The 13,212-nt window shown below is 32.6% G+C and overlaps 1 protein-coding gene across 2 annotated transcripts in view; it reads left to right on the forward strand.

Moving 5' to 3' along the window:
* The window catches only part of LOC124429762 (actin-related protein 5), a 37,958-nt gene extending 24,746 nt beyond the window's left edge, over positions 1-13,212 (forward strand). The window contains exons 1-8 of one of the 2 annotated variants that reach the window (XM_046975415.1): positions 8,727-8,875; positions 8,938-9,116; positions 9,199-9,513; positions 9,581-9,861; positions 9,954-10,172; positions 10,271-10,572; positions 10,668-10,848; positions 10,924-13,212. In XM_046975415.1, the coding sequence (XP_046831371.1) occupies positions 9,014-9,116; positions 9,199-9,513; positions 9,581-9,861; positions 9,954-10,172; positions 10,271-10,572; positions 10,668-10,848; positions 10,924-11,547 (2,025 nt within the window). In that variant the 5' untranslated portion in view covers positions 8,727-8,875; positions 8,938-9,013 and the 3' untranslated portion in view covers positions 11,548-13,212. Of the gene's footprint in view, positions 1-8,726; positions 8,876-8,937; positions 9,117-9,198; positions 9,514-9,580; positions 9,862-9,953; positions 10,173-10,270; positions 10,573-10,667; positions 10,849-10,923 lie in introns of those variants that run through there. The other variant, XM_046975416.1, reaches the window with a different exon arrangement.

The raw sequence follows: 13,212 nt of genomic DNA on the forward strand, positions 1-13,212 counted from the left end.
GAGTGCCACCTTCGGAAACACGAATCCAAAGAGGTAAGAGGTCGTTGTAAGGAGTCACGAGAAAGGAGCGTCGAACACGTTGGAAAGTTTTCGTTTTAAAGGTCTTACTAAGTTCTCTCTCTCTCATTTTCTGTCACTCTCTACGAGACGTTTTACACATGTCCCGATGTTCCCCGTTAGTAGAATCGCGCGACGCTCAAATGAAACGCGATTGGTCGAAATTCTGAACGTAAAAGAGTCGATCGTTAAAATCGAGTTATGTTATGTGTGTGTGCTTCGGAAGATATCGAAAACGATAATCGTCGAACATTGATTACATAAACCGAACACTTTTGTCTTTTTCCTTTGTCTCTTTCCTTTTTCTTTGGATTTTTTTTTCTCTTTTTTTTTTCTTTTTTTTTTTTTTTATATGATCCAAACAAACGAATTAATCAACAATTGAATTTTATTATGAAGTATTAAGAAGAAGAAGAAAATGATGATGACGACGATGATGGTGAAATTTATTTAATTAAATCCATTTAGGGGATTTCATGAAAAGATAATTAATTAAAAGGCATAGGATCTTTCGTTGAATTTCCTTTATTATTTTATTTTGGTGAAGGAATAATATACTAGGCTCGAAATAAAATAAACGGGAGAAGCGATGCGATATTCTTTTGATGAACGAACGAAGAGAGAGAAAAAAGAAATAAAATAAGGAAGACGTAATCAGCATTGAATGAGAGAAGAAAAGCAGAAATTTTTGTAGAAATTGTCGCGATGAAAAACAATGACGTACTTGATGAAACGTGAACTCCTCGAAAAGTCCGAATAAAGTATTTGAAACATCAAAAGATAAAAAGAGAGAAAGGAAGATCAAATCGTGAATCTCTCACTGAGAAGGTTCAATTTTAATTACAAACAAATCGAAAGTTCCAGTTAGACCAAACGTAAACGAGTATATACTGCATTCAAATTCGTATAAATGTTTAACGAAATATGTATTAATCAAAATTCTATCAAGATCGGCAAATAATTTCGATCACACGAATCGATCGACGTATGTAACTATTTTAAAAAGTGCTTCGTCGACTTCGTTTTTATATTTTTCGTGAAAGTAATATTACACACATGGAATTGCTTTCAAGTTAGAACACTTTTATAAAAGGTTTCTCTCTCTCTCTCTTTCTTTTTTCTTTTTTTCAAAAATACGCCAAGAAAAACGCTTCGCAAAAGAGTAATCAGGAAAGTCCAAAAAGGAGTTTGAGAGAAAAATAGAAGAGCTTAGAATACGAACGTTTATAATAGGTTAATAAAGTTTTCACGTTTAGAAAACACGTAACAGTTAACGATTAAAACGTTACCACGAACGCGTTTAAAAGGTTAAAGTTTCGAAGAGAGAAATAACAACGTTGATAAAGGGGGAAAAAAAAAGGAAAGGAAAGAAAAGTTAAGTTTAATCGTTATCTCTGTAATTTATTTTTACGTATACATAAAAAAGATTATTTTTTAATGGCTTAGTCTCTCTTAGCCCGAAGGTCGAACGTCGCGTCGAACTCCTTTCTAGAGGGAAAGATAAAAAGAATAACAAAAAAAGAATTAAATAAAATAAAATAAATCAAAAAAGAAAGAAAACGAAAGGAAAGAAATGTGAGCTTTCACGAAAAACGCCCGAGATTTCGTCGATCGTGCGTGACTCGAGTACGACGAGAAGGATTCTCACTTTGGTTGGCTTTTTCTCTCTCTCTTTCTCTTTCTCTCACATACACATACAGATACGCATACAGAGATGTTCTTCTTTCTGTCTTTCTATTTCTCTCTCTTTCCTTCATTCCCTCTCTCTCTCTCTCTCTCTCTCTTTTTCTCTTTCTTTCTCTCTAGGTGAATCTCTAGGAGTTTCTTGTCGCTTTTCTACTTCGTCATTCTGTCTCGTGTCAAGCGACGATCCTGATAACTCTTTCTCTTTCTCTATCTTTTTCTTTTGCTTTTTTTTTCTCTTTTATTTTTTTTCTTTTTTGTTCTTTTATACTTTCTTTCCTCGTTCAACTCATTCAAGTAATGAAAACGATACTATTTCTGTAAGTTTTATAGATTTGTTTTTTTTCTTTGCTTTCTCTCTCTCTCTCTCTTTCTTTCTCTTTTTCTTATCGTTCCTTTTTTTTGGCACTATAAAATGAATTCCACGAGCGAGTAATGTTTACTTTCTCTATTAAGCTCCATTTTAGAGAAAAAAAAACAATGTTAACGAAATCATGGTAGTAGCAGCAGAAGAGTATCGTGTAAAGGGCTCATTCTATATACGATCGGAAAATATTTGCTTGTAAAATATTTGTTTGACAGTGATTTGTGAGGTACAGCTGAAACAAAACGGGAAAAAAAAGAAGAAGAAAGAAAAAAGGAGAGAAAAGAAAAACTACGCCTTTGTTATTCATCGTAAGTACGTCGAGTTTTTAATTGGCCTATCGGGGAGATCTTTTAATTAATCTACGATGATTTACTTATGAAATATATATTTATGTATATATATATATATATATATATATATATATATATATATAAGTTTTCAAAAGTCTGAACAATTGTGTTCGAAGTAACTGTAATCTTTTGTAATCGTAAATTTATAAAATCGTAAAATTTCATCGTTTGGTTCGATTTTCGAAGCAGTTCGAAGTATCCATTTAGGAAATGAAAATGTTAGTTGGTATATCGAGTAATCGAACGAAGTCCTAGCAAGAAAATCATTTAGAAAGGAAGTAATAAGAGAGAGAGAGAGATAGATAGATAGAAGGAGAGAGAGTAACAAAACTCTCTCAACCAGGCTAAGATTATAAATGATCCGGTAATACGGTGGTACGATTCGATTTTCACAAGTGAAAGAGAAAGAGAAAGGAAGAAACGAGAGAGAGAGAGAGAGAGAGAAGCCTATATATCAAAAGCAAACGTTCGCGTCTTCGCGCGGCTGCAAGAGAATCGATTGTAACTTTCGAAGGGCCGATAATCTTTCCCTTAATTGAATAGCGAAAGGAGAAACAATAATTCAAATGTCTCTACAGAGAATCGTTCGTCCTTTCTACTCTTGGTGAGCTTCGATTACTTTCCTCTTCCTCTTCCCTTATCATCCTACCTACCCTAACACCTCTCTACCTTTACCCTTATCCTTCTTACCCTAACCCCTTCTGAAAATTTCTCCGCAAAGAGACGAAGAGAAGGAAAACGACGTCGTGCTACGAATTTGCTCCTACTGGTTCTGTCATTAATGGAAATCGTGATTCCCATTAACTTCGTCGTCGTCTTCGTCTTTATATATGATAACTCGTGGTCGACGATGAATGAAAAAAAAATAAAAAAAAAAAAAAAAAATATTGAAAAATAATGTAAAACAATATCGATACCAAATTACCATACATATAAATTCCTCTTGATCTAATATTTTTATAATATAATATTCAGAGGAACGTTTACAAATATTTCTATCCTGCTCTTTTAATATAGATTAATATAAAATTTGATATATGTATATCATGAGATAAAAAATTGAAGGAAAACTCATTTTTTCTTTTTCGAAGTTAAAAAAAAGAGAATAAAAATGAGAGAGAGAGAGAGAGAAAGAGGGGATATCGATCGGAGAACTCAACAAAAAACGAGAAACAAAATGTTGCGGAAATCGCGGAGAAATTGCGAACGAATGAGAGCGGTAAATCCGAAGGACCGCGATGCCGGACTTGCGTCACGACGATTTGCAGTCGGCGCTGCCACTAATTGCGTGTCAGCCCCGATGTTTTGCGTTTTATCTGACCTCCGCTTACGTGCACTTCTCTTTCTCTCTTTCTCTCTCTCTCTCTCTCTCTCTCTCTCTCTCTCTCTCTCTCTCTCTCTCTCTCTCTTTTGTTATCTCGCGGCTGTTAACCACAACGTGAAAATTCTACATATCTACGATCTACATATGCGTACGTTGTAGCATATACACTAGCGACCAATCAGCCAACGAAGCCTCGTAGCGTTTCTCCCGTTGAAAAATCTGAGGAAAGTACGAGAAATCATCGCAACTATTGTACGATCAACTTTTTTTTTTTTAACCCTCGAGACACAGAGAAAATAAAAAGAAAAAAGAACATTAAAAAGAAACAACCTCTCATATGTGAATCCAGCGTGAATATTAGAAAAGAAATTACTAAGTGTTGTAAAGTTAAATATAATATATTTAGCAGATTATACCATCCCCAATCGATTAACGAAAGAAAAAAATCAAGGACTATATTTGTCACGATGACAAGATAATTAAAATAAGTAGATAATAGTTGAAGGAAAGAAAGTGTGAGAGAGAAAGAGAAAGAAGGAAAGGGGTTGCAGAAAAAGTAAAGGAGTTGACAATGAAATAGAAGAATGAAGGGAAGAATGAGAGGGGAGTTAACAGGAGGCAGTTGAATTTTCTTAAGAAAGGCGTACACCGACAAATAATTCCTTAGAGGAAGCATTATCGCGATGAACAGGGATCCACCTTTCTCTTGTGAAAGACCAAACAACTCCTTTCCTTTTCGAACCTAAGAATCAAGAAGAACCAACAACTAGAGGTAAGACAACTGGAGTCAACAAACCGAGCAAGACAGAGGAAAGCAACGAGCTATTCCTATCTTTTATTCCTTCTCTCTTTTTTCTGAGAAAGAAAGAGAGAGAGATACAGGAGATCTTATCGGTCATTGATTTATATCAGCCAGTTGTTCCTACGGGAACCTACCACCCACACCCGTCGCACTTTTCACCCTTTTTTCTTATCCCTTCGTGCCGACTCCACCCCTCTAGAGAATTCCCCTACTCTGATTTTCTGTTTTATCGAGTTTTCTCTATCTCTTTCTGTTTGTCTACCTAATTTGTCTTTGTCTGTTCCCTTGTCTATCTGTCTGTCTGTCTGTCTGTCTGTCTGTTGTGTCTGTTGTGTCTGTTGTGTCTGTTTGTCTGTTGTATCTGTCTGTCTGTTGTGTCTGTCTGTTGTGTCTGTCTGTTATGTCTGTCTGTCTGGCTGGCTGTATTTTTGTATATTTATTTGTTGGTCTGTTTGTCTGTCTGTCCGTCTGTCTGTCAGTTCATCTATCTGCCTTTCTCTTTTTCTTGTTCTCTTTCTCTCTCTTCCTGTTTCAACTACTCTCTTCACCAACTATCTCTCGCTATCTCAAAAGCCCAAGTCTCGAGATTCTGTGAGGGATTCTGGGTTCCTATTGTTTCCCAACAAGGGGAGTAGTACTTACCTATACACCTAGATGCGACGTTACGCGAATAGACGTGGACGACTGACTAATTCGTCAGTCAATGGAGGGGAGAGAGAGAGAGAGAGAGTCATCGGTAGAGCGGGTAATCAGGTCGGCTGTCATTAGAGATGGCGAACATAGTATGATCATCCTATAATCCTTACTCTCAGACAATATCGTTCTATGCTTCTTGATCGAACTATCAAATACGATTAAAAATTTTATATAATTTTTCTATAACAACGTATAATATTAGATCGATATATTTAAGTCTACTCGCATAAACATATTTTTGTCGCATGATTGAGTGTTGGTTTTTGCTTTAATGTGTTAATGAAAAATACATCGAGAAATAAGGGGCATGATAAGATATATGTATATATATATATATATATACACGTATAATGTATACATGATGTAATTTAATCGGTACGGAATTTAATTAATCACTTAATTCGTTGAGACGGTAAGGGTAGCAAACGTGGTAGAAAATTTCATCTCCCTCTTAAGAGAAAGAGATAGAGAGAGAGAGAGAGACCATTAATCCCTTATACTTATCTATAATCAGACGTACATATATATCTGTAGGTCGTTGCGTTGCAATTTAGTAGCTCATCCCGATATAATTAATGTTTGATATTAATTAAGAAAATGTTTTATGTGTTCCTTACTTCGTTGCATAAATTTTCAATTAGATTTTCTTTAGAAAGTCGTTCTATGGCGATTAGTAGTAGCAGCAGCAGCAGCTTGGTAAACGTGGAAATGTAACGAGACGACGAAACTCGAAGATAAAGTTATTTTTCTCTGTCGTTCTCTTTGCACACCACAAACTCGGTGGTTTCTATCCTCTCCACCTCCATTTCCTCCTCCTCCTCCTCCTCCCCATCACCTTCTTCTCGATCTTTCTTCTGTGATAATCCTCTTACCTTCCAATCTTTTATTTTCGTTTTTCCACTAGATACCGTTCTTTACCTTGTTCAGGCTACAACCAAGAACGGTTTCCTGGATAGAAACGTTAAGAAGATCGATAAAAGTCGATCGACCTGCAACGCGATTAATTTCTTTGTTTTATTTTGTTCTGCATCTTTATTTTACTTATTTATTTATTTATTTATTTATTTATTTATTTATTTATTCCCTTCATACAATCGATTCTTCCTTCGAATGAGTAATTTATGTAACTCATTCCTTCGTTTGGATGAAAAGTAGAAGAAAAATAAAATAAGGATAAAAAAGGTAATAAGTATCGAGAAACAAATTGGCTGAAAGGAAGCTACAGTAATCGCTATAGTTATTTCGTTAATTAATTTTTCTGACAGAGTGAAGAAATCCAGAACAATAGGAAATATAATTGATCGGGAATGCTTTTTCTCACTCTCTCTCTCTCTCTCTCTCTCTCTCTCTCTCGCTAAGGATAAATTCTTATATGTTTTTCTCTCTTTTATAAAGTTTCCTTTCTCTTTCTTACTCTAAATCTTTCAAAGATTAAAAGTATCGAAGTTAAGTGTCCAATGTAGAAATTAATATGAATGAATTTTACTGTATTCTTTATTTATGTTTAGAAATCTAGAAAAAAAAGAAGAAGAAGAAGAAAGAGAACAAAAATGTAACAGTAAAAATGTCAAAATAGAAAAAGGTAAAAGCACGTAGACGTGGAGAAGAAGTTTAGTGAAAAGTTTCTTGAGCTTGTTATGATAAATGCAGTGACACGTATTTTCACTGTGCTATACCAAGTTACAATTAGATGCTTCATTGAATATGTAAATTCGTGAGACTACAAGTTAAGCGAGTAAGCAACACAAGTCTGTTGAGAAACATGGTTAAGAAATAAAGTCGAGAGAGAGAGAGAGAGAGAGGGAGAGAGAAAAAAGAAGAAAGAAAAAGAAGAAAAGAAAAACAAGAAAGAACCAACTAAAATATTGATCTATTGCGATCCATCTACTCGCGTTCCTTTGACTTCAAAGTTAAAGTTTATTAGCTTTTCGATTAGATCGATATAACTAATATAAATGCAAATAATATTAGAGAATAAACGAACTATTCTTTTTTTTCTTTTCTTTCTTTTTTTTTTTTTTTTTGTTAATAAAAAATATAATTGAATCGAGAGAATATAAAAGAATGGAAAAATGAAACAAAATGAGGGCTGTTGATTTATGAGAATGATCTCTAATGATAATAATAATAGTAAGTCATATATTTTCGTTTCGAGATATTTTTTGTACATTTCGAATATGTGCATTAAATTATTTAACAATTGTAATGGCTTAGATCTACTTTCGTAATTGCCATCTCTCAAAAATAGAAAACGATCCTTTTTTATAAAAAGAAAAAAAATTGTTATATATGAAACTCTGTAAAAGTTCTTCGAGAGTATCGATTACCGGTCGCATATCTCTACTAGCATTTTCGTGTAATACTGAAAAATTAGTTAGAGTTTGGCCCGAAAGCTCGAAAGCGGAAAGCGCGTGAAAGTATCGTGAAAGAATTTGACAAAGTACGAAATCGATGCGCTCAAGCGCTCAGGCGCATCCAACCGACGAAAGCTTCAAGTTTGTGAAACTTTCTTCTCTCTCTCTCTCTCTCTCCTCTTTTTCTTTTTCTTTTTCTTCTTCTTCTTAAAATCTTTTTTTTTCTTCATCTTACACAAGATTTCAAAGAATTTTATTCGAGAACCCTTTATTATCGATCGATCGCCCGCCCGCGCGCGTGTAACTACAAGAGAGAAAACGCTAAGAGTGAAAATAAAAAGAAATTCAAGCCTCTCAAACGCGTTCCAAAGCGATGCAACTTTTTCAATCACGTTTGTTACATTTGTTTGAAAAAAAAAAAGATCAATCACGTAGCTAAAAGTATTTTGTAGCTTTCGTAGGTCGCGTACGTACCGTGTGTAAGCATCGAAATTAGTTCGTTTGATTATTCCACGCATTATCGATCGATCGATCGATCGATCTATCTATCTATCTATCTATCTATCTACCTATCTATCGAAACCAACTCACTTTATTTCATTTCTTTTTTTCTTTTTCCTTGTTCTTTATTCCATTCAAAATGAGTTTGTCTGAAATTTTTAGAAAAATACGAACAACAATCACGTTTTTGTATTTAATACGATTACTTTTTTTTTAAGATAACTTAAAGAGATTCTCATATTTTACATATTTATCTGAGAAATTTTATTTATAATATCAACTCCATGAATCGCTGATAAAGGAGATAAACTTTAAAAACAAATAATTGCATAATATTTATAATAGTAATTACTTTTTATTTTGTTGTAGACACAAAATTTTTTAATATATTATTATTATTGTACTTACTTTTTTTATTGTTTATATTTAATACTTTATTAAACAGTTGTATTTAATAAACGCGCTATAAAAAATATGGATATATAAATACACAGGAATAATTAATAGCAATGCTAAATAATCGCGTATAATAATAATTAATATTTTAACAAATTTGAATATTGTACAATCACTACATGAGTCATTATAACCGGAAGTACATATATCGCAATATGGACAACGTAGTACAATTACGCAAGTTTCAAACTCGCAATTTAATCCTATGTGAAATTATAAAATTTATAAAGTTAATTAAGATTGTATTACATTAAATAATATAACAACGAGAAACTATAATATAAGGTAATAACTATTCTTAATGTACAATATATTTTTAACACTGTATTTCGAATCGTTTTTTGTAGTAGTAGATCAGTGACGTCGAAGAGGTTATGTTTACAAACTCTCTTGTGATTTAACAATATATTTCAATTTGTGGATATGGAAGTTCTCGAGTTAAAGGATGTGAAAGCAGTTCCAGATATAATTCATAATTATCCCCATAAAATAAAGGATGAGGCAATACCGTTGGTTGTAGATAATGGTAAGATATAATATTGCATTTAGACAATTGGATGTATTTGACATGATTCAATGTTTTTTTCTGCACAAAATATCTATTGTAGGTTCATACAATTGTAGAGTTGGTTGGGCTACAGAAAAGGAACCGCAATTAATATTTAAGAATCTCATAGCAAAGCCCCGAAAGGAACGTGGTAAGAAGGACGGAGAACCTCAAGTAGGAAATGACATAGCAAATATAGAAGCAGTTAGATTTCAATTGAAAACTCAGTTCGATAGAAATGTTGTGACGCATTTTGAAGCTCAAGAACAAATATTCGATTATACCTTTACGCATATGGGAATAGATACAGAAGGATCCGTGAATCATCCAATTATTTTAACAGAAGCTTTCTTAAATCCAAATTATTCTCGAAATTGTAAGCTTTTATTTGAATATTTGACATTAATAAAGAGAAATTTATTGAATGTGTATGTATATTTCAGTAATGGCAGAACTTTTATTCGAATGTTATAATGTACCATCCATAGCATATGGAGTCGATTGCTTATTTTCATATCAGCATAATAATTGTCCTCCTGATGGTTTAATAGTTAGTATAGGATACCATACAACTCAAATAATACCGATATTGGATGGCAAAGCGGATCCAGTCAATTCTAGAAGAATTAATATCGGTGGTTATCACATTACATCTTATATGCATAGATTACTACAACTTAAATATCCTGTACATGTGAATGCGATAACTCCAAGTCGTGCAGAGGTATGATTTTTCTTTTTCTTTTTTTTTTTTTATCATCTCAATATCACGTTAGATTTGATCAGGTGGTGTAACATACATTTCATAAATTGTAGGAATTGATACATGAACATTCCATGATCGCATTGAATTATCAAGAAGTAGTATCCAAGTGGGCAGATCCAGATTATTACGATGCAAACGTATTAAGAGTTCAATTACCTTATGTTGCACCTGCAAGTACTCCTGGTTTAACAATCGAACAACAAAAAGAAAGGAAAAGGGAACTGGCTCGAAGATTGATGGAAATTAATGCAAGGAAGAGGGAAGAAAGGGTAAAAGAAATTATTATTATTATTATTATTGTATGATTGTTTAGGTTTACTTATCTATGATTAAACATAGCATGAATTTCAAGTATTTATTTTGATAGTTGGCTGAAGATGAAGAGCAATTAAATCAATTATTAGCCATACAAGATCTTTTGGAAGAAGGTGAAACGGATGAATTTGATCAAGCATTAAAAACTTATTCTTTGGCAAATGAGGCTGATCTAATAAAAATGATAAATAATTTGCAAGCGAAAGTAGAACGAACCAGACAAAAAATTGTTGCTGCAAATTCGCAAGAGGAGAACATTGTTATGGAAGATCAAAAACCAAAAATTAAATCAAGCCTTCAACCGAAAGATCAGCAGGACTTTGAAGAATGGATAGCTGGTGTCAGAAAAAGACGGTAAATGAATTGTGCGAAAGTCTATGAAAAATATGATAGATGAGAAGAAACAAAAAAAAAAAAAAAAAAAGAAAAAATTATGTTCTTTATTCTAGACAAGAAATATTAGATAAACGTATGGCGAAAAGACAACGTAGACAAGATATGGCCAAACGTAGAACAGCAGCAGCTCAGGAAAGAATGCGTATAATTAGTCAGCTAGCGAGGAAAGATAAACGAGACGATGATTTTGGTATGAGAGATGAAGACTGGGATGTATATAAAGTTATTAATAGGGTTAGTAAAATTTCGTAATTATTTTATAAAGCAAATACATGTATGATATAGTTAAAACGATAGAATCTATTATAGGAAGGTGGAGATTCTGATTCAGAATTGGAGCAAGAAAAACTAATGGAACTTGAAGATGTTTTACGTCATCACGATCCAGAGTTCGATGGAGCTGGCTCTAGCGTTCCCATGATTCCTGGTGAAACCCATCAATTGCATGTAGGAGTAGAACGTTTAAGAGCAGCGGAATTACTTTTTCAACCTTCAATGATTGGATCAGTTGAAGCTGGGATAGCAGAGACTATTGAATTCGTTTTAAAACTTTATTCTCCTGAGCAACAAAAACGATTAGTAAGCAATGTTTTTCTCACCGGTGGACCAACAGCTTTACCAGGATTACTTGAAAGACTGAAACGTGAACTTAAAGAAATAAGACCATTTGGTTCTAACTTTCAAATAAACGTAGCGAAAAATACTAGTCTAGATTCGTGGTATGGTGCAAGAGATTTTGGTTTGAGTGGTAATCTGCCAGAATACCTCGTAACCCGTAAAGAGTACGAAGAGAAAGGTGGTGAGTACTTGAAAGAGCACACTGCAAGTAATATGTATACTCGATCACCAGATCCCTTACCCATATTACAAGTTCCTGTGACATGCGAACAAGTAATCGTTGAAGATGCAATAATAGACGTTGAAATTGAATGAATAAAATTTAATTAATGAAAATTGAAGATCACTTTACTAATATTTAATATCTACAAATTTAATAAAAAGGGATAGAATAAAAAATGATAAGTTTTTAATGGTTACTACTTTATTACACAAGTGTTTTTGTTCGTTCATTTTATTACGAACAAACTACATTGTAGTCTGTTTACTAATTATAATATACATTTCTTTTACATCGCACTTTAGCAGTCAGAGACAAATATTTGGATACATTTTTCGTTCTTTACTCTCTGAAAACAGTCGATATCTGTGCATAGATACTTTTTGGATGGCCTAAAAAATGTGAAAATGATCCCTCACCTTAGCAGCAGTTCAATTGATTACAGCGACCTCAGTATATTTCTTTGAGTTAATGTCTTGGCTTATGCTAAAATCACAATATCACATAACATATTGAAAATATCATTAACTCCATTGTAACATTTATCGCTAATATTAATGACCCTGCATATCTCATTCAGAGAAAAAGGAACGTCCTGCACAAAATCAAATCAAATCAAATCAAATCAAAGTAATATTCAATATCAATCAGACGTGCTATAATATATGAAAAACTTTTCAATATCCTGCTAAACATAAACTCATAAAACTATAGCAACAGAGCACATCTCTTTCATTAGTCATTTACATGTTGCTTTTTCTTTTTTGTTTTTGTTTTTAATATCTATACAATTTTTATTTCACTTCGTATTTATACACGATTACATTTCTTAACGTACTATATTATCAAGGAACAAATCACAAAGGTATTTCTACACACTTTAAGGGCAAAGTTGCAGATGTTTCCTGAGGAATTGTCCAATATATCAGATCAATTACATACACTTTATGATATCGATGAGATACATTGGATCAAATTTCCGATGGTTACAAAAGCTTATAGTAAAATGAATTCTTTTTCTTTTTTTTTTTTTCTTCTTATGTGTGTATATGTGTGTGTTTTCAAAAAACGCATGTCAAACATAATACAACAAATCCTTAATTTAAGTAATATCCATCGTTACTATCACAGGTTGAGGTCACCGCAGATCAATAGTGTTTCCAGGTATTTCAAATAATATACCATGTATTTTCATTGATAATACATGGAAGGTTTAAAAGCGCACATAAGTTTTGATGCGTGGAGGACACCTACGTAGTACACTCATTGTAATAAACTTGAGGTAGAATTCGATCCGAAAAAGTAGAACGCGCAATTTCTAATTACATGTGCTAAAAGTGAGGGGGTCTACTTTCTTTAACAATAATCTCTTATATTAATTAAAAATATATATACATATATATGCATATGTTGTATACATATATATATAGCATTGATATATTGCTGTATAATAATAATCATAATAGGAATAATCATAATTATAATCATATAATCATAATATAATAATCATTTGTAATAATAATTAACACAAATAGTTAATGTTAGATAATATATAAGGGCTGCATATACACAATAAGGTAAATGATGACAGTTATATACAGTACATACTTGCCTTAATTGTACCATCGTTATATAATCTAATGTCGGGTACTAATTAACATAAAAATAATGATATCTCGTTAATTACGATACTAGTAATAATAATAATAATAATAATAATAATAATAATAATAATAATAATAATAACAATAATAATAATA

This window comes from Vespa crabro, chromosome 16, assembly GCF_910589235.1.
Source record: "Vespa crabro chromosome 16, iyVesCrab1.2, whole genome shotgun sequence".
Lineage (NCBI taxonomy): Eukaryota > Metazoa > Arthropoda > Insecta > Hymenoptera > Vespidae > Vespa > Vespa crabro.